At 46.9% G+C, this 20,167-nt stretch overlaps 1 protein-coding gene across 1 annotated transcript in view; it reads right to left on the reverse strand.

Annotated features, from left to right (window-relative positions):
- The window catches only part of pard3ba (par-3 family cell polarity regulator beta a), a 112,293-nt gene that overhangs the window by 27,939 nt on the left and 64,187 nt on the right, over positions 1-20,167 (reverse strand). The window contains exons 17-18 of the mRNA XM_077023191.1: positions 12,795-13,013; positions 11,211-11,400 (exon numbers count right to left, since the gene is read on the reverse strand). Of these exons, the coding sequence (XP_076879306.1) occupies positions 11,211-11,400; positions 12,795-13,013 (409 nt within the window). The remainder of the gene's footprint in view (positions 1-11,210; positions 11,401-12,794; positions 13,014-20,167) is intronic.

The raw sequence follows: 20,167 nt of genomic DNA on the forward strand, positions 1-20,167 counted from the left end.
CAATTAAGTTGAAAACATACCACAAACCATAGAGCCACCTATGGACAGAGGTTCCTACCCAGGGTGATATATATATATATATATCATTATGAATGTAGGGGTGCTCTCTGGGAATGGACCCATGGCCATCTGGCTGTCAGCACACTCCTCTCTTTGTTTTCCCAGATGATCTGCAGAAGCACCAACCTGATGCATTCCATCTTGCTCATTGAGGAGCTATAGTGGCTCCAAGCAGTGCCTGGCTTCTAAGCTTTGGTCGTAAATGTCCATTAGCATCAGAGGAGGCCAAGCAGCCTGCTGCAGCCACACGTGAATGCTGCCGTGGGTGTAATGCGTTAGCTCGCGGACCGCTAGCACGGCCAGTGCTACGCAAATGCCAAGAGCTTTGACGTTTTTGGACGCATGGTGAGTGCAAGCATGGAGCTAAATGACCTCAGGCATTAAAAGATATGACAGTGGCCTCAAAGGTCTAACCTGTCTGCCGCTACAGTCTGACGGAACTGTTGCCCAACTTGTTCAATCTGACACTTTGGTTGATCGGATTCTGCATTACGTAACCGAGCCTGTAGCAAAGATTCTGCTGAGAATAAGACAGTGACAGGACTGTGGCAATAGAATATGACAGTACAGACTGGGATTAGATAGCTTCATGGAAGAATAAAATGAGGAAGAAAAAAAATTGGGAAAAGTGTCTGGAGCTGATATAAATGGTAAAACGGTCCCAGCAACTACTACAGCAGCAGCACCATTTGATTATGGGAGTCGCTAACAAAACTGAGCATATAAAGAGGAGAGTGGTTAAGAAACTAAGTTCAAAAGAGTCCTCTACCTCCCTCAGCCATCACTAAGCTCACTAGGGGTGTCCTGGCCTGACGTAGAGGCGTGCTAAACTATCTCTTCAGGTATGTACTTATGATGGCCAAACATCAGACAATGGCTGGTCATACTTTTAAGATGACTCTGCTCCTGGGAGCTAGAGTGATTTAAAATGGGCGCAGTGAACAGTCCAAGGAGGAAGCTAGTTAGTGTTATTGGGGCTGTTAGCATTGCAATGAGGTATGCAGGCCCAGAGCAGTAACTGGACTAATGACAGTAACAGCGGTTTGGGGAAACATTGTGCTTGTTAGCAGGAGAAACAGTGACGCAGCCCTGAGAGAATGCACAGAGGAGCCTGTGAAGCATTACGGAGCTGACGTGGGAACTCCGTAAAGCCCATAATGGTCTATTAATACCCCATTTGCTTATGATCACAGCTATCTGAGCTACTTGCATCAAGTGTGAAGAGCTTCTGCGTTGCCTTTGTACACTGACACAGGCTAAATATGCAGGTACATTCCCTACTGTGTCTCCCTCCCCGCAAGGCCACAATTCTGACCGATCCTTATTTCCAGAGGTTAGTGATTTATAGGTCTAAAACAGGGTGGGAGTGTTTGATGCAAACCAAATCCCCCACACCCAAGGGTTCCTGCAGATATAAAGCTATCTCCATGGTGTGTGTGGGTGTATGTGTGTGTGTGTGTGTGTGTGTGTGGAGGTGTGGAGAGGGTGTAGTGCAAAGCTGATCATTATGTGTGCATACATTAAAGTCTCTGGCCCTTACAGCTGGGTGCAGTTTAACTGGATGCGTTTAATTAGGTGGACCTGTCACGAGCGGAACCCCCGTTCGCTCTCTCTCAGCTGCGTCTTTGGATCACGTTTAAGACAAACTCTCGTGTGGAATTCGTGCAAATCCAGAACCGGTGGCGGTTATGTTTTAACTCCTGCACGCTCCTGGTTCCCTGGGGCCCCTTAGCTCACACCAAGACCTAAGCACACCAGCACAGGAAGAGGAAATGGTGTCAGAAACATGGCAGAGTTCACATCTAGACAAACGTCTTCTTAACTGCACTCTCACTCTTGGATGCACTCTTAACCCTGAGAAATGATTCAAAAGCATCTTGTACCTCAGGCAAGGCTGGATGTAATTGGAGCTCCACTCTGAAATTCAAGGGTTTTGCTATTGTATCATGTTAAAGGGTTTTAAGTGACACACAAGAACACTATGCAGACTCAAACCTACGCCAACATTTTACACCTAGCTGAAACAACTATTCATGAAATCCCCCGAGACAAAAATTTAACTATTCATGAAATCCCCCGAGGTGAAAAAATAAATTGTCCATGAAAAATGAATCTAAGGAAGCAGGATGACAAATCACACAAGATAGGTAAAGGCGTTCAGATCGCTGGGGGGAAGCGACGTGGACATCAGTCCAGTACCAGTGAATGGACAGAGCCATTTAATAAAAGCCTCCTCAGAGCTCATTCAAGATGGCCATTTCCTTGATGAGAAGAACTAGGAAATGGCACAGACTCCATAGGGCATACCGAATGTGTTTGTGCGCATCAGACGTGCCCGGTGAACTCGTCGTAATCAGTGGCTTGTACTGAGCCCATTCGCAATCTGCTGGAGCAGCGCTAATGGGAAAATCGGAGTTGGGAGGAGCTCTGAGGTCACTTCCTTTCTAGAAATTTTAAAATGAGAGTTTTTAAATTGCGATAGGGTAAAAGCACTGTTGCAGAGGAAAAATGCAGCTAGTTCTGACTGGAACACTGCCCAGTGGTGGAAGACACACTTACAGGACTGCCCAGCCATGATGAAAAAGCAACAGTCTCTCATTAGAGTCTGACTACTTTAAGTTGCAACACACACACACACACACACACACACACACACCTGAAGGCCGCAGAACATTAGGAGTGTTCCAGATAATGAGGCATCATCAGCGGGATGCTCATTAGGAAGACCCCCAAGGTCTGGATAAAGCGACGCTCTTGAGCTGAAAGGCACTGCACGCATCTGTGCCGTGCAGAGCAACAGAGCATCAGGGGCCATCTTCGACAGAGACCAGGAGCCATCCGAGCCCCACCACTTTCAGTCAGGGACAAAACCCCAGAATCACAGGTGGACAGATATCTCTCATGCACACGGCACCAAGGAGGGAAATGAAAAGCAAGAGAACCCTTTTCAACTTCATCCTCTTCATTCTCAAACCTGCATACTTCTTGCAGTCTCCCTTGCGGTCGTGACGTGCAGAGAACGTTTCTTTTCAGAAGGCTAATGTTACAAGACCCACCTTAACTGCTTTCCGATTCATTGTTTTTATTGGGGGGCTGTCGGAAGATGTGAGAATGGGCAGGCTGAGGGAGGCATTAGTCTGGCTGCAGATAGTAATGGGTTGATGGCGAAACAGGTCTGCTGTTTGTGTGCAAACCCTCAGAGGGCTTCAGAGAGTCTGAGAATAAAGGCTGAGCGTCTTATGGGCGGGCCAAGGGCAACTGTTTGGGAACAACACAGAGGTGGAAGTGATATCTGAGAGTGGAGAGGAACTGGGTCTCTGGGATAAAGTGTGGAGAACAATAATTAGCTGAAATATCTGGAGGGCGGAGATTACTGGACTATAGTCAGGTACATATATGTATGTCCTCACATACAAGATGATGATTCCAGGGAGACAAAACAGCAGTGAAGTCCACAAGGCTTCCAGGACATTTTGGACAAAAGGTTCTTCACCTTCATCAACTGTGCAAAGGTTTCTTTGGATTCTTTAATTGCAGTTTTTAATGCCTCCACATACACACACACACACACACACACACACACACACACACACACACACACACACACACACACACACACACACACACCCACCAAATACCTAAACTGGAAGACGGAGGTGGCTCAAACCCATCCCAGTAATTACATCAATCTCAGTTCAGAAGAATGCAGTTCTAGGAACAGCAAAAATAACGCACCGCACCCTCAAACTCCCACAGACCTCAGTGTGACGAACAGAAGACCACCCAGCTGTTGAGACAGGAATATACACGAATATAAAGGCTATATTACAGATCATGGAAAATTATCTAAAATACATAATCAGAGTTTTGATCTGTAAAAATACATATAGAGAAAAAGCACTGACTTAATTCCCACCAATATTACTGCATCAGTGCCCTCTATGGCTCTATGGACCTTTACATAAAACAATACAAAGATGTGGCCATTTCCATATTACTACATTTCTAAGAAACTGGCGTGACTGACGGATGATCCAACCAGACAGCTCTGGGATAGGAAAGAAATCCTTCCGTCTCCTCCTGCAGTTTGAAGCAGACCTATGATATCCTTAAAGGGCATCACGAACGATGATCTTTATTTATTCAGGTGGAAGTCTGTGGCAGGTCAGGTCTGGAAGAGCTCTGGACTAATGTCAGATTAAACAGGCCTGAATGAGCTCAGAGTTAATGACACATTAAACAAGTCAGGATGAGCTCTGGATTAATGTCAGATGATCCCAGACTTTCCCCTCCATGTTATGTTGGCAATATGTTGCACCTAGAAGATTTCTCAATGACATTCTCCACAGGGAGTAACTGATATGAATGTATGCCTGGAAGGATGCCAAAACAGGATGTTCTTGGACAGACCACTACCCAGGTGTACAGGTGTATTCTGTAACATCCTATGTGCTCCTACTTGCTGGAATAAACCAACACTTGAACAGACTTAAGTATACATACATGGATACTGTGTGTGTGCGGGGGGGGCGACACACACACACACACACACACACACACACACACACACACACACACACACACACACACACACACACACACACACACACACACACACACACACAGCTTCTACCCTTTCTACAGAAGTCAAAAGGATCCTCACAAAGAATGAGAAGGAATTCTCTGGAAGTCCCGCGGGCCACAGGACATTCTCCTTGCTCGGGTCCTGGTTCCCCCAGTGAGGTACTGCATGGAAGTCTTGTCAGGAGGCTGAGTGGCATACACGTCCAAGTTAAGGACGTCAACTCCAACAAAGAGCTCATCCATCAAACTCCACTGGCAGTGCGTCTGACAGAGACACAATGGCAGTCAGTGTGACAGCTCTCAGCCGTCAGCCAGAGCTGGACCCATGTGTCAATCTCTCATATTCATATGGACTACATTCATTAGCCACTCATCCCACGAGCTGCTGCTTTCATTTGTGTTTTATTCATTATTTTCTTTTTTGATTGTAACATTCTGTATCCATTTCTCAATATTAATAGGGGCATTTTAATCAATGGGATTAATTAAACAGTGTTACGTGTGCATAAAAAAATCAAAGAAACTGAAAATAAAATGTTAAAAAAGCTATGGATGAATAACGTCTGGATATTTCACGTGAGCTGGGCAGATCAAAGATGACATCACATCTGTGAGGAAAAATGCAATATTCCAAGCAATCCAAAAGATGCAAGAAAAAAAAAAAAAAAAAAAAAAAAAAAAAAAAAAACCATTTGGAAAAAGATTCAGCAATAGTTTTACAACGTCTGTGGCCAAAGCATTCTGGGACAGTGCCGAAAAGTGTTTCCTGCCTTATCCGGGGCATGTCTGTGAAACAGCAAGGCAATGTTTGCCATGATCAACAATCAACATGGATTTACTATTTTAGTCTTGAGCAGGAACTCCAGTCACACAGTGGAAGTTACAAACTGCAAAGGTGTTCATTAACGAAGTGGCAGTGGGTTGACAGCCAAATGTTGAACTGTTTACACATCATGATTAATACTGTACCATACACATCATGATTAATACTGCAGCGTACATATCATGATTAATACTGTAGCGTACACATTAACATTTCTATTACATAAGATGTTTTTACTTGGCATGCATATATTTTTACATTATATATATTTTTACATTATATATATATTTGCAAGAGAGAGAGGGGGAGAGAGATAGAGAGATATGGATATATGACATACCAGTATGTTAAAAGGCCTTTAAACACATGCCACCACTAGTAAGTCTAATATACAAAACCTAATGAAGTCATCTTTGACAAACAAACACTGAGGAGATGGCCTGCCATGACCAATTAAGTTTGCCTGGGCTCATAAATATTCATGAGTTTATTTGCCTTGCATTTGAATATGCATTTTATCCACTGATGCTTGATTGACAGAACACATCTGCGCAACTAAATGAGGAAATCATAGCTGGATGGGGGATAATTTGAGAAAATGTTTTAATAATCAGTCTCGCCCAGGCTGTGCTGACTGATAGCATTAACAGTTTTAGAATTTCTCAAATAGGAAAAATCTTCTTACAATGTGAAGCAGCCATCTTTAAATATACACAGTAGCATGAAAAACAACAAAAGCTGTGCCTTCCCCACCACTGTCTTAACAGGTCTGCAGCTCAATGTGTTAGTACATGTGCTAAAAACACTGTCAAAATGTTAATTTTCAGTACATACACTAGTTTGTGTGTGTGCCCTTGTGTTTAACACTGGTACAGCACACACACTTACCAACATTCACACACTATGCTCAGTACATAATCACCTCTGTCCCCACAGAGTCCCATTAAAAGGCCAACCCCCTCCCCCTTTACAATATCGCTCCAAGTTTAAAGGGGCTGTTAATACTAATCTAAACAGCCTTACCTTCACCCAAAACACGCCTTGTTCGTTTCGGGGCCAATTTGCATGATTGCTTCAATTCGAACGCCCGCGGAGGACAATCTAGGAAGCGTGCTCTGCAGCCCAGAAGCTGGAATTCAAGGTCGTATGCTGGTAGACGGGAAATATCTCAATGGGTCTGACATTCCAAAGGTCGCTGATATATAACAGCACACACGGGGCTGCTGTAAACCGGGTCGCTATGAGGAAGGGGTTACTACGGCTTTTATGAGCTACGTCAGGGGCAATCTAATTCAGGCCACTGTTCAAGCATCTCCATGGAGTAGTAACTCCTGTCTGAGCTCTGCGGAGAAGGCGCATGGGGATAAGGATTAAGGCATTGCCTTAGTCTGTATCTAAATCCCCAAAGTCTAAGGTCCAAAATACACAGACCCAGAACCCAGCAATCCCAGATGCTGGATTTGCGTGTTGTACCTGCTGGTGAGCTTCAAGGAGTCTTCAGAACATTTTTGCGCATTCACACTCATTCGTTCACTTGTTTTCCGTTTTATCCCCTGCCACTGAAAACTCCACAGCCCAACTGCCAACATCATAATGATGTTGCGTTTGATTGCTGAGTCTGCTTTGAGCTTAAGCCCTGCTGGTTTGGAAGGGACTGATGTGCTGCCTTGGTAAAATGGATGTGAAAAGCAGATCTCAAACCCAAGCGTTTCATGGCGTGCCACCAAAAGCTGAAGAGGAAGAGAAGAACCCATATCAATTCAGCAACACCACATGTTAAGATCTTTTCTGCTCTTGCCAGCATCCTAACCAAAGAAACACTAGCCTAGCGCAGCTCTGTGTCTCATCTACGACTTGGAGACCAAACGAAGTGCTTTGAAAGTTTGAAGTAAACAAGTCGCATAAACTGCCGTGACTAAAGTGAAATGGTTCTGCAGCGTCCGAGTCAGTCGCCTGCATCCCACATTCCTGTCAAGCGTGCCACAAACTCAACATTCAAATGTCACAAAGTTCACAGAAATGCTGTGCGTTTCCTTCCAATGTGTTAAAACGTCAGAAAGAAGCTGAATTAAGTAAATTATAGCATCATCTCCATTTCAGCCCGTCACAGATTACTGTCAAAGCCTTTAGCACGGGTGTAAACGAGCTGCGTGACGTAATCCACCACCGGTGATACGCTGTGAGTGAGACGAGCATCTCAGCCTTGCCGAGGGAGAATACAACACGATCGCGACAGATCCCGAGTGGAAGCGGAACGGCAGCGCCGACGGGTGTGAGAGTGAGCTAGAACCGGCCTCTAGAACCGGCCTCTAGAACCGGCCTCGCTCCAACCTGGTACATCATGTCAGACGGCTTTCATAAGATCAAACAAGCAAAGAAGCGGAATGGCACATGAACACACTTTTGCTTTCTTGCTGATCGGTCCAGGGGTGCATGGTGAGATGGAGGGTTCAAGGTGCGGAAGAGCGACCTCTCACCTTGAGAACGTTTCAGTGGGAGGAAGTGTGTTCTCCCAGTGCTGGGAGACTTTTAAATATTGTTGTTTTTTTTACCAAGAGAAGTCTTACAAACACCCTTTTCTGAAGATACCTCCAATTATGAAGATTCTGTTATGCCACTTTGAGAATGAGATAAAAAGTTTTCCACACATCGTAAGGAAAAGATTCTTCATATGGTCACCTCAGTAGTAATTTGAAGGGTAGAGCTCATAATTAAACCATAATTAAAATCCACATTTCTTACAGAAGCGCTAATGTAGCAAAATCATCTTTAACAAGGGGCACATGCAGAAATTGCCTGATCTCGATTACAAGAACTACTCCAAGCACATAAACCACCACGCAAACGCAGTGTGTAAGATTTAATGCAGGCCAGGGTGCGGGCGCTTTACTGAAACGCCATCAGTCCTCTCCACACTGGGTAGAGCATTCCAAATGAAGGCAATGTAAGGAGAACAGGGGGTAGGGGAAGACACACCACAGACAGAGACCAACAGACACTATTCAACATTGAAAGGGGAGAGAGAGAGAGAGAGAGAGAGAGAGAGAGAGAGAGACAGACAGAGAGAGAGAGAGAGAGAAAGAGAGAGAGAAAGAGAGAGAGCGTGAGAGCGAGAGAGAGAGAGGGAGAGAGAGAGAGGGAGAGAGGGGCACATCAACACATCAACATTTGCTGCCTGGTCCCAGCACAAGTCAGTCTGCGTCCAGCAGACCGATAAGCAAAACATCAAAAACAAGAGGAAAAGCAAAAAGAGAGAAGGAAATTACACGTTCCTGTTCGTTCTGCTACATCGTTAACCAGCGTACCGTGCTCCACGAAATAGTGTCATATGGTTCTCATTTGCCTCCATAGTGAAGAGAAAAAAACCAGACCATAGGACAAGTACACTGTGACTGCTCTGCAGCATTATGCTTATTAAGTCCTATTTCACATTCAGTAATGAGACAGCCAGCCGTACACAAGGCGTTTTTTTTTAAGGCGAGTGGTTTTTTTTTTTTTTTTTGGCACGGGGATGGAAATCGTTTGCAGCCCTCATACGTGCTGGGTGAGTGATGGCGTTTGGCCATGAGCGCTGTCCTCGTGACGTGATCGTGGCAGCTGGATCGGAGAAGGCTCACTCAAAAAAGGAAGGCAAGTTCGGCAGAGGGAAATGTGGGCTTGGCAAAGAGAACAGGGGCGTGGCAGAGGGAACAGGGGCGTGGCAGAGGGAACAGGGGCGTGGCAGAGGGAACAGGGGCGTGGCAGAGGGAACAGGGGCGTGGCAGAGGGAACAGGGGCGTGGCAGAGGGAAATGTGGGCTTGGCAAAGGGAACAGGGGCGCGGCAGAGGGAACAGGGGCGCGGCAGAGGGAACAGGGGCGCGGCAGAGGGAACAGGGGCGCGGCAGAGGGAACAGGGGCGTGGCAGAGGGAACAGGGGCGTGGCAGAGGGAACAGGGGCGTGGCAGAGGGAACAGGGGCGTGGCAGAGGGAACAGGGGCGTGGCAGAGGGAACAGGGGCGTGGCAGAGGGAACAGGGGCGCGGCAGAGGGAACAGGGGCGCGGCAGAGGGAACAGGGGCGCGGCAGAGGGAACGAAGAATCAACCAGAATGAAGATGGTTGATGTTGAGAAAATAACCAGCTGGGAGACAGCTTTCGAGGAGGAGCTGTGCGCATCTTTCAACTGGTGCCGCCTGGGGGGGATGACTGAGTTGGCAGCCGTCTGCGTCACACCTGTAGCCAGGACACAGTGGCGGTCAGTATAGTGATAAGCCAGAACTGGAGGGTCCAGGAGCCATGTACTTTAATTACCACGGTGTAGTAATTACCGTTGGACCTCAGAGTGTTGATGCCCAGGGGGATCCTCCCTAATCTCAGGCAGGAGTGCTGGCTTTTGCCCTGGGTGTGCTCTGAGGCCCAGGCCCCCTGGGAAAAGCATCCACTCCGTCAAAGCCACAAATCATTTGTACTTGATTGATTTCTGACTTCCCCAAATTCCATGGCAGGTCCAAAATCAGTCACCGCAAAGACAGCGGCCTGGCGGGGGGGGGGGGGGGGGGGGGGCTTTCCACATTCAAGAAGTGCTTGTGCAGCGAAGGTCTTGATAGATGCGGCTCACCACGGAACGGCTGTGTTTACGAAACTTGGCATCTAAGAAGCATAGTCATCGGGCATGAAGGAGAACAATACACAACCAGTTTCCCCCAGATAGAGCTAGCACACATCACTGACTACAGGGTTTGAGGACAAAAAAGGCGTAATGGAGTAAAGATGTAGTGAGACCAAAAATTCACTAAATAATAATCACCATGCAGTAATAATAATAGTAATCATCATGTAGCATTTTCTCAATGCAACCAGTGAGATTCTGTTTGCCAACGTGGGTATAATGACGAGGCACGGCCAATATAGGGCAGTGTGACTGAGGGTCTGCTCATGATGCTCAGAGTCCAAAACACGTCCTCGTGTGAGGGAGGTGGGGTTTGAAACGTTTTGGCCTCGTGCCATCTCAAAGTGCTGCCTTATTAACCAAAATACACCGATCTGCTCACAACTCGCACACTTAACAATATTTAAATTGTTAAATGAGATTTCAACAGCAGCTCATACCAATGCTACAAAATCAGTTTTTGCCTTTTGTTGTGAGGTATGAATGGTCATACACACTGTTGACACATGACAAACTTCACTGTTTAGTGAACTAATTTAGCTGTGAAACAACTAGCAACTGTGAAAGTTAACCAACATAACTGCATGTCGGTGCAGACAAATGGGTGAAAGATACCACACAGACATTCACCACATTAAGGAGCACTACAGGCACTGCACTGAGGCCGTCCTCAGCTCATCTCCATTTGTTCACACAATTCACCGCAAATATTTGTGGCAGTTGTAAGATTCTAAAATATATGGCTAACATGTGCATAACAGGTTTTCTAAGCATTTGGAAAAGGCTGTCTCAAGAGCTGCATGACTTCTTGACTTCTCTGTATTGGTGACCACAAAAGCAGACGCCCTTGCTCACTTCATCATAGATAAAAAAAACAAAAAAACACTTGGCTTTGGACCAGCTGCTATTGCCTGAAGAGAAACAAACGGCGCTAATTTCTTTGCAGAGCTTCCGTGTCTACTGTACACCACCACCAAAATTTTAGTAGACCGCTTCAAGCATATGTAGCGTCAACAATTGTGTAGTGTTACTTACGACAACATATGTAATGTCGACCATAATGCAGTGTTGACTTTGTGATTGTGCAGTGTTTTACCTCAAGAGAGTGAAGCCCTTCTTTTTTGTCCTCTTATCAGGGTCTTCGGCATCGTCTTTCTTCTTGGCTTTGGTCTTCTTCTCTTTCTTCCTCTTGGTCTTCTTCTTCGTCTCCTTGGTGTCGTCCTCAAGCTCTTGCCGTGAGGAGCTGCTGGCAGGGGTGTCTCTGCCTGAGCTGTCATCGGAGTAATCTACACGGCCGTGGAGGACAAACGTGACAGGTTGAACATGACAAGTAAAGTGAGAGCCTCAAGAATTCCAAACCATGGCTGAAGACGACACGGCGGCCATGTCCCTTAAAGACGTGTTGGCACACGTCCCTTAAAGACGCGGCGGCCCATGTCCCTTAAAGACGCGGCGGCCCACGTCCCTTAAAGACGCGGCGGCCCACGTCGCTTAAAGACGCGGCGGCACACGTCCCTTAAAGACGCGGCGGCCCACGTCCCTTAAAGACGCGGCGGCCCACGTCCCTTAAAGACGCGGCGGCCCACGTCGCTTAAAGACGCGGCGGCACACGTCCCTTAAAGACGCGGCGGCACACGTCCCTTAAAGACGCGGCGGCCCACGTCCCTTAAAGACGCGGCGGCCCACGTCCCTTAAAGACGCGGCGGCCCACGTCCCTTAAAGACGCGGCGGCCCACGTCCCGCAGCAGTGGATCACTATGTTCGCCCTTGCTCACAGCATCAGCCTGGGAGTGAAGCGCCAGCAGAGAGGAAATGCCACAGCGCTAACCTTCAGGAAGAGCCAGGAAGTCGGATTGGCCCAGAGCGTGAACAGTGGTGGCCCTAGGCGAGGGCCTGCTTAGCCACTTCAATTAATCAGGGGCAGGTTCTTGGCTCATACCTTTAAACACTCCTGCATGACTTTATTATGGGCCTGGAATCTCAGAGCACTACATCCCCAGGAGCTCCCTCTCCCTCCCTCTCCCTCCAACATCCCTCACAACCTCTGGGCCTTTGGAGAAGTGGGGATAATTTGTGGTTAAAATCTGCTGACTTAGTGCTGTAGTCCACTTGGGTTCAGCGGTTGGAGAAGCGTCTTCCAGCTCGTCTGCCACCACCTTCCTTCCCGACGCTCTAGCCAAACTGGTCCAAGTCCGACGCAGAATGGTGCTGTTGAGCACATGCTTTCAAAGCTCTCCTAAATGCTCCCGAAAGCTGCAAGGCTTTCTGGGATGCATAACAAGCCAAGTGTGAAGTGGTGTCTAATTACGGCGAGGTGAAGGACGTGCGTTTCAGTGAGCCGTCTGAGAATGTTAGTGCGGCGTACGCTCATGCTAACACCAACCATATGTCTGGCACAGCCTTTGACATTTTTGTTCAAGTCCTCAGTGGTGTGTCTTGTTTGTTATTCACTACATATGGTTTTCATTAATGGGTCATTACCAACCAAGGTTTATGTTGCCATTTTAAATAACGCTACCATAATCAAACTTGGCCATTGTGCTAATGTCATGTTCTTTGTACGGCTTCCATCACTCTTGATTTGGTAAACAATTTTACACCTGGTTTGTTCCAGTAAGGTGACGCGTTAGCCGAAGCCGAGCGCAGATTGTTGCAAGCGCAAGACGTTGGGTTTGCTTACCGTCCTCGGGCTCCGAGGGGCCGTCATAGGATTTATCGATGGCCTGGCGGAAGCTCATGTTGCAGGCGCGGCCACGCACCATTCGTCCAGCGTGCCGGCGGTAGGCGGAACTTCCTCCTCGCCCCGCCTCCTCCACCGCCGTCTGCAGGCTCTCCAATGAGCTGGACTTGTGCAGGCCCAGAGCTGGACCCAGCGCAGGACCGACGGAGCTGGAAAATGCTGTGAGGGACAGAGCTGGAGTCAAAATTTCAAGTCTTTAAAAAAACAACAAATTCAACCTCAGTCAAAGACAATAAAGAGAAAATAGTCTTAAGAAGAGAGTGAGAGATGGACAGGTCAGAGAAACAAACAGCAGTACTTTCTCTGTTCAGCCCCCCAGGCAAGCTTTCTGAAACTCATTAAAAACATACACCATTTTGAAGACATTACATATGTTGCTGAATGTGTTAAAATATCAGCACAATATGTGTATAACTGGAAAGAAATGCACTTTATACCCATCTCATGTTCTTTTTTGTCCCATGTCTGTATGCAAATCTGGTCACGTATAGTGTTTGTATGAATCTGAAGCTATTTGTGTATATGAAACTGTCTTATACATATTTATGTAAGTCTCATTCTTGAATTTTTTTTTCATTAATAATCCTGTACATCTGTCAACAGATGTTAATTTTATTACATGCCAATAAAGCAATTTGAGTTCAACAAAGTGTCATAAGTTCAATCTATAAATGTCAGACGTCTACAGGGAATAAACCTAATTGTGAATACACGTGCATTGCTAAATCTGACGGAAGATGATGAGAGATAAAGACAAACAGACAGAGAGAGAGAGAGAGGGAGAGAGAGCGTGAGGGATCAGGTGCAAGATTATTGTAAATGCAAGAGCTCTCTAAGTAGTAAGAACCTCCAGAGACAAGGAACAGACAACAGGAAGAAACAACAGGGGACAATGAACAGGCGTGGGACAAGGAGGAAGAACGAAGTGGACAGAGACATGCGGAGGAGGAAGGAAGAGCAGGAAACCGCAGGAGGTGGAGGAAAGGGGGTTATTGGCAAAGATGAGGGTGGCGGGGGGGGGGGGGGGGGATAAGAGGTGGTGTTGGAAAGGAGTAATGTCAGGAAACGAGACCTGGAGTGACCCCCAGTGACCCCCAGTGACCTGGCATGACCTCAACCAGGTGAGCACGATAGTGACTCTGAGGAACAGGGTATGTGTGACGCTAACTTGTATGGTCTACCAGCAGTCTGTCTGTGTGTGTGTGTGTCTCATATAGTGTGTTCTGTAGGAAACATTTCTACATTTAGGCTCACCCTAACCTGACATGTAATCCTAAACCAAAAATACATAAACAGTACACTAACTGCAGGCTTTTCAGTGGAAAGAGCAACACAGCACAGATATTGGGAGAATCCTGTCAGGGTGCTACAGTGAGTACTGCGGGCTTCAAAGCTAAACCTGACTAAATTTAGTTTACAATGGGAACCTGTATTCCTAAAGAACATATTTCTATAAAGAGAGTAGGAGAGTATGATAGCATATCTTATGCATTTGACGTGTATACAAATCATTTTGAAACAAAATACACATTCATTGTAAATTTATTGTATATGAAATGGCCCATTATAAATGGACATAAAATGTATTCAAAACATTCTGGGTTTAAGGACAGGTCGAAATATTGCTCTGTTCACAAATTCCCTTATCATCAAAACAAGCCTTCCTGTTGCAGCGTTGCAGAAATGACAAACAGATGGTCCCCTCCGACACACATGCATAAATCAATCAGAACCAGCCCAATATGGCAGCTTTCACCCTGAACCAAGCACAGACCAATGTGTGTGCGTGTGTGAGAGAAAGAGAAGTATCATTTTTGAGGAACATTTGATAATTGTCAAACTCTCCTTAATTGGCAAGCTCTCTTTGGCAGACAGATATCTGTACACTATCATTATCACAGAAGGGAAAAATAATGAGGCAAAACAAGCAAACAGCCAACCACACACACACACACACACACACACACACAGCTCCAGGGCCAGTCTGTAGGAAGAACAGCACTCGGTGGGAGACGGGCACACCAGTCACACAGGGAGGGGAGCAGGGCTGGAGGGAAGAAAGAAGGGATGAAAAGAGAGAGAGAATAGAGTGAGGCAGCAACGGATATAGACCCTGAATGGCATGGCCACCGCTGTGCATGTGCGTGAACAAAAGAAAAACTTTAAAATAAATAAAGTCTGACCCACTACCACAAGCTGTTTTAGTTTAGAACCCATCACAAACAATACAATCTTGATTACTCAAGAGTGCATTAATTAAAGTGGAAGATCAGTTTACATTCGCCATTGGAGAAAGTGAATTAGGACTCATCCACCCATCTGTTGCATCAACTTTAAAATGGAGGTAAACACTCAAACTCGAATGACACGTCAGTGATGAACGCTGCTCTGACACCGGCAGGTTATGGTGACTTCTGCAAGTGCTTTGACCTTGAGGGACTTCTGTCCAGAGTTGTTTTCCAGCTGTTGGTAACGGTGTGTGAGGTGTGGCCGTGTGAGGACGCAGTGTCTCTGGACATCGCCCGATCACAGCGGTGGGACTGACTCTACAGTAGAAGCTCTGCAAAGTTTGAGGCGTTACTGGTTCTCTCAAGAGCAGTGGACATTTATACTGGCCTGGTCAGAGCTATCGTGAACGCAAATCAGTGTGTTTATGTGTGTGCGTGTTTTTGCCACACAAACCATGGTGTTTTAGGGTCTTAAATATATATATACATACATATATAATATATGTTTTATTAGCAGGTCTTGCTTACATAACAATAAAAGATCACTGGATGCCCAGTGTGGTAATGTAACAAGGCAGAGTGTGTGTGCACATGGGTGCATCCAGACACACTCTGTATGCATGTGTGTGTGTGCGCGCGCGAGCGCATGTGTGTGTGCTTGCCCTGGCCACCCGCTGCTCTAAACCTAGGCTACCTTTTATGGTAATGCCTGCAGGCTCAGGAATATGTGATGCGTATATACAGAAAGCAGCAATCTGCCGTGCTGTTGTGGGGTGGGGGGCAGAAGAACAGATTACGCTGTTTAAGTTTTGGTTTTAGTTCAGGTTTAAAGATTTGACTTCAGTAGACAGTGTGCAAATTTAACACTGATGCTTAACAACGGAGGTAAGAAACATTCAAATGGATAGATCTGAATTCTTTCATTAATGTACGTGTGTGTGTGTGTGTGTGTGTGTGTGTGTATTTAGAGCATGTTTTTCAATTATCATAAATGTATTTACTGTGAATAATGAGATGTGTGCATAAAACGTTATAATCTGATTGTCCTTGATACTGAATCACGCGAGAACGCTTTTAAGTAAACCATGAGGAACTTTTATGACTAAAGCTTAAAAAAAAAATAGAACAAAAACGGAACAATCATGAGATGCATGAATTGAAAAAAATGTGGGCAATCAAAGAGGAGACCATCAACTATTTAGAGGAAACGAGAAGGATTAAAGTGAAGAGTGGGGGAGAGAGAAAGAAAAAGGGAATGAGGGAGAGGGGAAAAGCATGTAAATGAGAAAGGGAGAGAGAAAGGAGAGGGAGAGAGAACAGAGAGGGAGAAAGGGAAGATGCATGTCAATGAGAAGGAGAGCAAAAAGTGAGAGGGAGGGACATGGAGAGATTGAGAGTGAGAGAGTGAGAAGGAGAGAGGGAGTGAGGGAGGAGAAAATGGAGAGAGGGAGTGAGGGAGGAGAAAATGGTGAGTGAGGAAGGAGAAAATGGAGAGAGGGAGTGAGGGAGGGGATGAAGGAGAGAGGGAGTGAGGGAGCGAGAGGGGATGATGGAGAGAGGGAGTGAGGGAGCGAGAGGGGATGATTGAGTGCTGCAGTAGCAGTACTGGCCAGCGCTCCTGAGGAGGTTTTAGTGAGATTAAAGTGGGAGGTGCCGTCTCTTGAAGGCCATCATCATAATGAAATATGCTGGGATGCAGAGAGCAGCTTTGGCATGGGCAAAAGTAAGAGTGGCCAGTCGAGGAGGGAGTTTGGGGGGAAGGGAAAGAGTAAGTTCTGGGGTGAGGGCCAAGAACTGGGGGGGGCGCGGCCATGTGATGGGGCGGGGCCGAGGGATGAGGGCGGGGCTGAGTAAGTTCTTGGGGGAGGAGGGAGACCATGTCAGCAAAACCATTCGTGTCCTGTCAGTACGCATCAGATTCCACATCTGTAACTCCCACTGCAATAAGCAAGTGAGTGCGAGATGAACAGGGTGCTCCAGACTCGGACGTACGCTAAGCTGTAACTCCATTACCAAAATGGGTGGTCATAAAACGGACATGTGCATATGTATTAGCATTTTTGTGAGAAAAAGTTTGTGTGTGTGTGTGTGTGTGTGTGTGTGGGGGGGGGGGGGGGGGGGGTGGGGGAGGGACCTAATACAGGGCGGTCTTATTTGCTGCTTAATGTATATTCAGTTGCTACTTCCTCACTTTCTGTGTATGTGTGTTTTTTCCCCTCAGCTCTGCTAATTCAATCACCACCAGCGACCCTCTCTCCCTCTCACCTAAAGTGACAGTCAACAAATGGGTGGCGGCCATCTTAATCCAATCCGCCTTAATCTCCATCTAACTGTGCCAAGCCAGACCCACGGCGACTCGTTTACCACTGATCTGGAGTCAGATTGGAGCTACTAAAGCCACAGAGGGACTCATGCCACGAATGCCTATCTGATGCCAGATCAGCCCGATGGCAGAGGCCTAACTAGGTTCCGTATGGTATAATGTGCTGTTCATAATCAGAGTGAAGATTCACTGGGTGTGTTTGTGTGATGTGCGAGTGTGTGTGTGTATACTGGTTACACCTGTGTGTGTGCGCGTTTGCTGCTGGCAGATGTGAAGGCTGAGGGAAGGCTGCTGCCTATATTTAGCTTAAATAGTGCACGGATCAGTGGAAAACATCCATAAAGATATCGATACACATCTGTGTGTGTGTGTGCACGTGTGCATAACATCCATAAACGTATACAACACACAAATGAGTTACAGATGTTAACTGTGTCTGTTTGTGGACACATGCATATGTAGATGTGGGTTTGCATGTACGTGATTGTGTTTGTGTGCGCGCATGAGCATTTGTGCATGTACACAACTGCATGTGCGGCTGTGTGCGCGCTCGTGTGTGTGTGCGCGCACAGGCGTTTACATTCCTGCACACTCACATGGACGTCCCTCACGTCCACCACTGAAACACAGACGCCAGTGTGATGCCATCTGGTCATGGATTAAACGCAGCAGACCCAGATTGACTGGGACAATTCATTTGCAATTATAATACACTAAATGGACAGTTCTAAATGGAGTGCATTTCCAGTATGCAGGGCTTGTCTTAGGACAAGGCTATTGTTGGATGAAACATCTTAAGGCTTGTTTTTAGGTTGAGGCCATGTCTACTGGCCTGCATAAGGACGAGGCCATGTCTGATCACGTCTGTAAATCCAATCGGTCATAGGTGATCAGGCATCTGTTTTATTCAGGGGGTGATGCCGTGTTCATCACTGTTAAGGATCAGGTGTGTGTATGTGGTTCGGTCTAACTGGCTGTACCGTTGTGTGTACGTGCGTGTAGTGCAGGGGTCACCAACCTTTTTCAAACTGGCTACCTCTTGGATACTAATTATTGCGGAGGGCTACCAGTTTTCTTTTTTAGAACAGGCCCGCGGGCGACTCATGACGTCCTTGTGGGCGACCTGGTGCCCGCGGGCACCATGTTGGTGACCCCCTGGTGTAGTGCATGAGCAGCGTGTGTATGTGGGGGTGTTTTACATGTGTAAGCGTGCGCTGCATGTTTATACTCCCCACAATACCACCCAGTCATGTACAGTGTGCATGCACCCGTGTGAAGTTTGACAACACTTTACAACAGTCTGTGAGAGCCCTTTGACCTTTGTGAAAACAATAACAGTAGTTCTCATTGTAGTGGAGGGAACGGTTTGTCCGTGTGTCATACAGACGCGACAGATTGCAGTCATCGTGGGTAACGGTTCTGAGCATGATGCGTGTTCATCGGGTTGGTACGCGTTGTCCGTGGGTCTCTGCTACCACAGCAAGGGCTCAGTGGGAAGGAGAAATGAATGTGTCAGGAAACAAAAACAAGGGCATTTTACAGTGTGAAGACACCAGTGTGAAGAGAGTCACAGCTCGCCGAGTGTGTGTGATGACACAAGTGTGGGGGTGGGAGGGGGTGGCTCTCCTCTCCACAATAAACAGCCTAATATAGAGCCATCTCTCCACCCACACCCCCCAAACAACGCCACCACCACCCCCCCCCCCCCCCCCCCCCCAACACACACACACACATGCACATCATCCTCCCCCCTCCTTGGTAAGTAGCCAGACTTCCTTTTAATTAGACAGGAGCTTTGCAGGCTCGTTTTCCTTCTGTACAGCTGAGAACATCTGCGTCCACACACACACACATAACACATATGATGATCACGTCACCAATATTGTGGCAGACCCCTTAAAACATTCACATAAAGAAAGTGGTCAGAACCCACTTCTCCCCCTCCAAAGCAAACATATATACCCACAACATACACACACATACCCCCACACACGTGTGGAGTTGACACACAGGAAAAGAAACCTGAGAGAATACATCTGTGATAATGTAACCCATTCAAGATACCTACAGCAGCACCATGTGGAGTACTGTGTGTGTGTGTGTTTATGTAAGAGAGATGCAGGGTGAGGGCTGTGTGTTTGTGTGTGTCCAAGGCTCTGTGTGTGTGTGTGTGTGTGTGTGTGTCCAAGGCTCTGTGTGTGTGTGTGTGTGTGTCCAAGGCTCTGTGTGTGTGTGTGTGTGTGTGTGTGTGTGTGTGTGTGTGTTGAAGGCTAGATCAGGCTGTGCGTGTGTGTATGTGGACGTCTGTGTCTCTCTTGAAGGTTGCGTGAGGTCGTGTGTGTGTGTGTCTCGAAGGTTGTGTGAGGTCGTGTGTGAGGTCGTGTGTGTATGTGTGTGTGTGTGTGGAATCTAATCCACAGGCTGAGCAGGAGTAGCAGCTGCTGTCACTGGCACCCCGTGCTGCCGGACACAATCAGCCTTCATTACACCACAGTTTCTCTTAAATAATCCTGCGCATTCTTATGAGCTCCGTCTCTCTGCCAGGCACACGAGACTGGGCAGGGAACAAAAGAAACCCACTGGAGAAAAATACGTGTATATGCATGTGCGTGTGTGTGTGTGTGTACACACAGCATGGAGGGACAGAGAGGGAAGGTGTCTAAAAAAAGAGTGATACATTATTTTGGCTCTGGAAGCATGACAGTCTGGACTGTCTATGTTCAGCAGTGCATATGTGCACTGACATACTCACACACACACAC

Source organism: Brachyhypopomus gauderio, chromosome 12 (assembly GCF_052324685.1).
Source record: "Brachyhypopomus gauderio isolate BG-103 chromosome 12, BGAUD_0.2, whole genome shotgun sequence".
Lineage (NCBI taxonomy): Eukaryota > Metazoa > Chordata > Actinopteri > Gymnotiformes > Hypopomidae > Brachyhypopomus > Brachyhypopomus gauderio.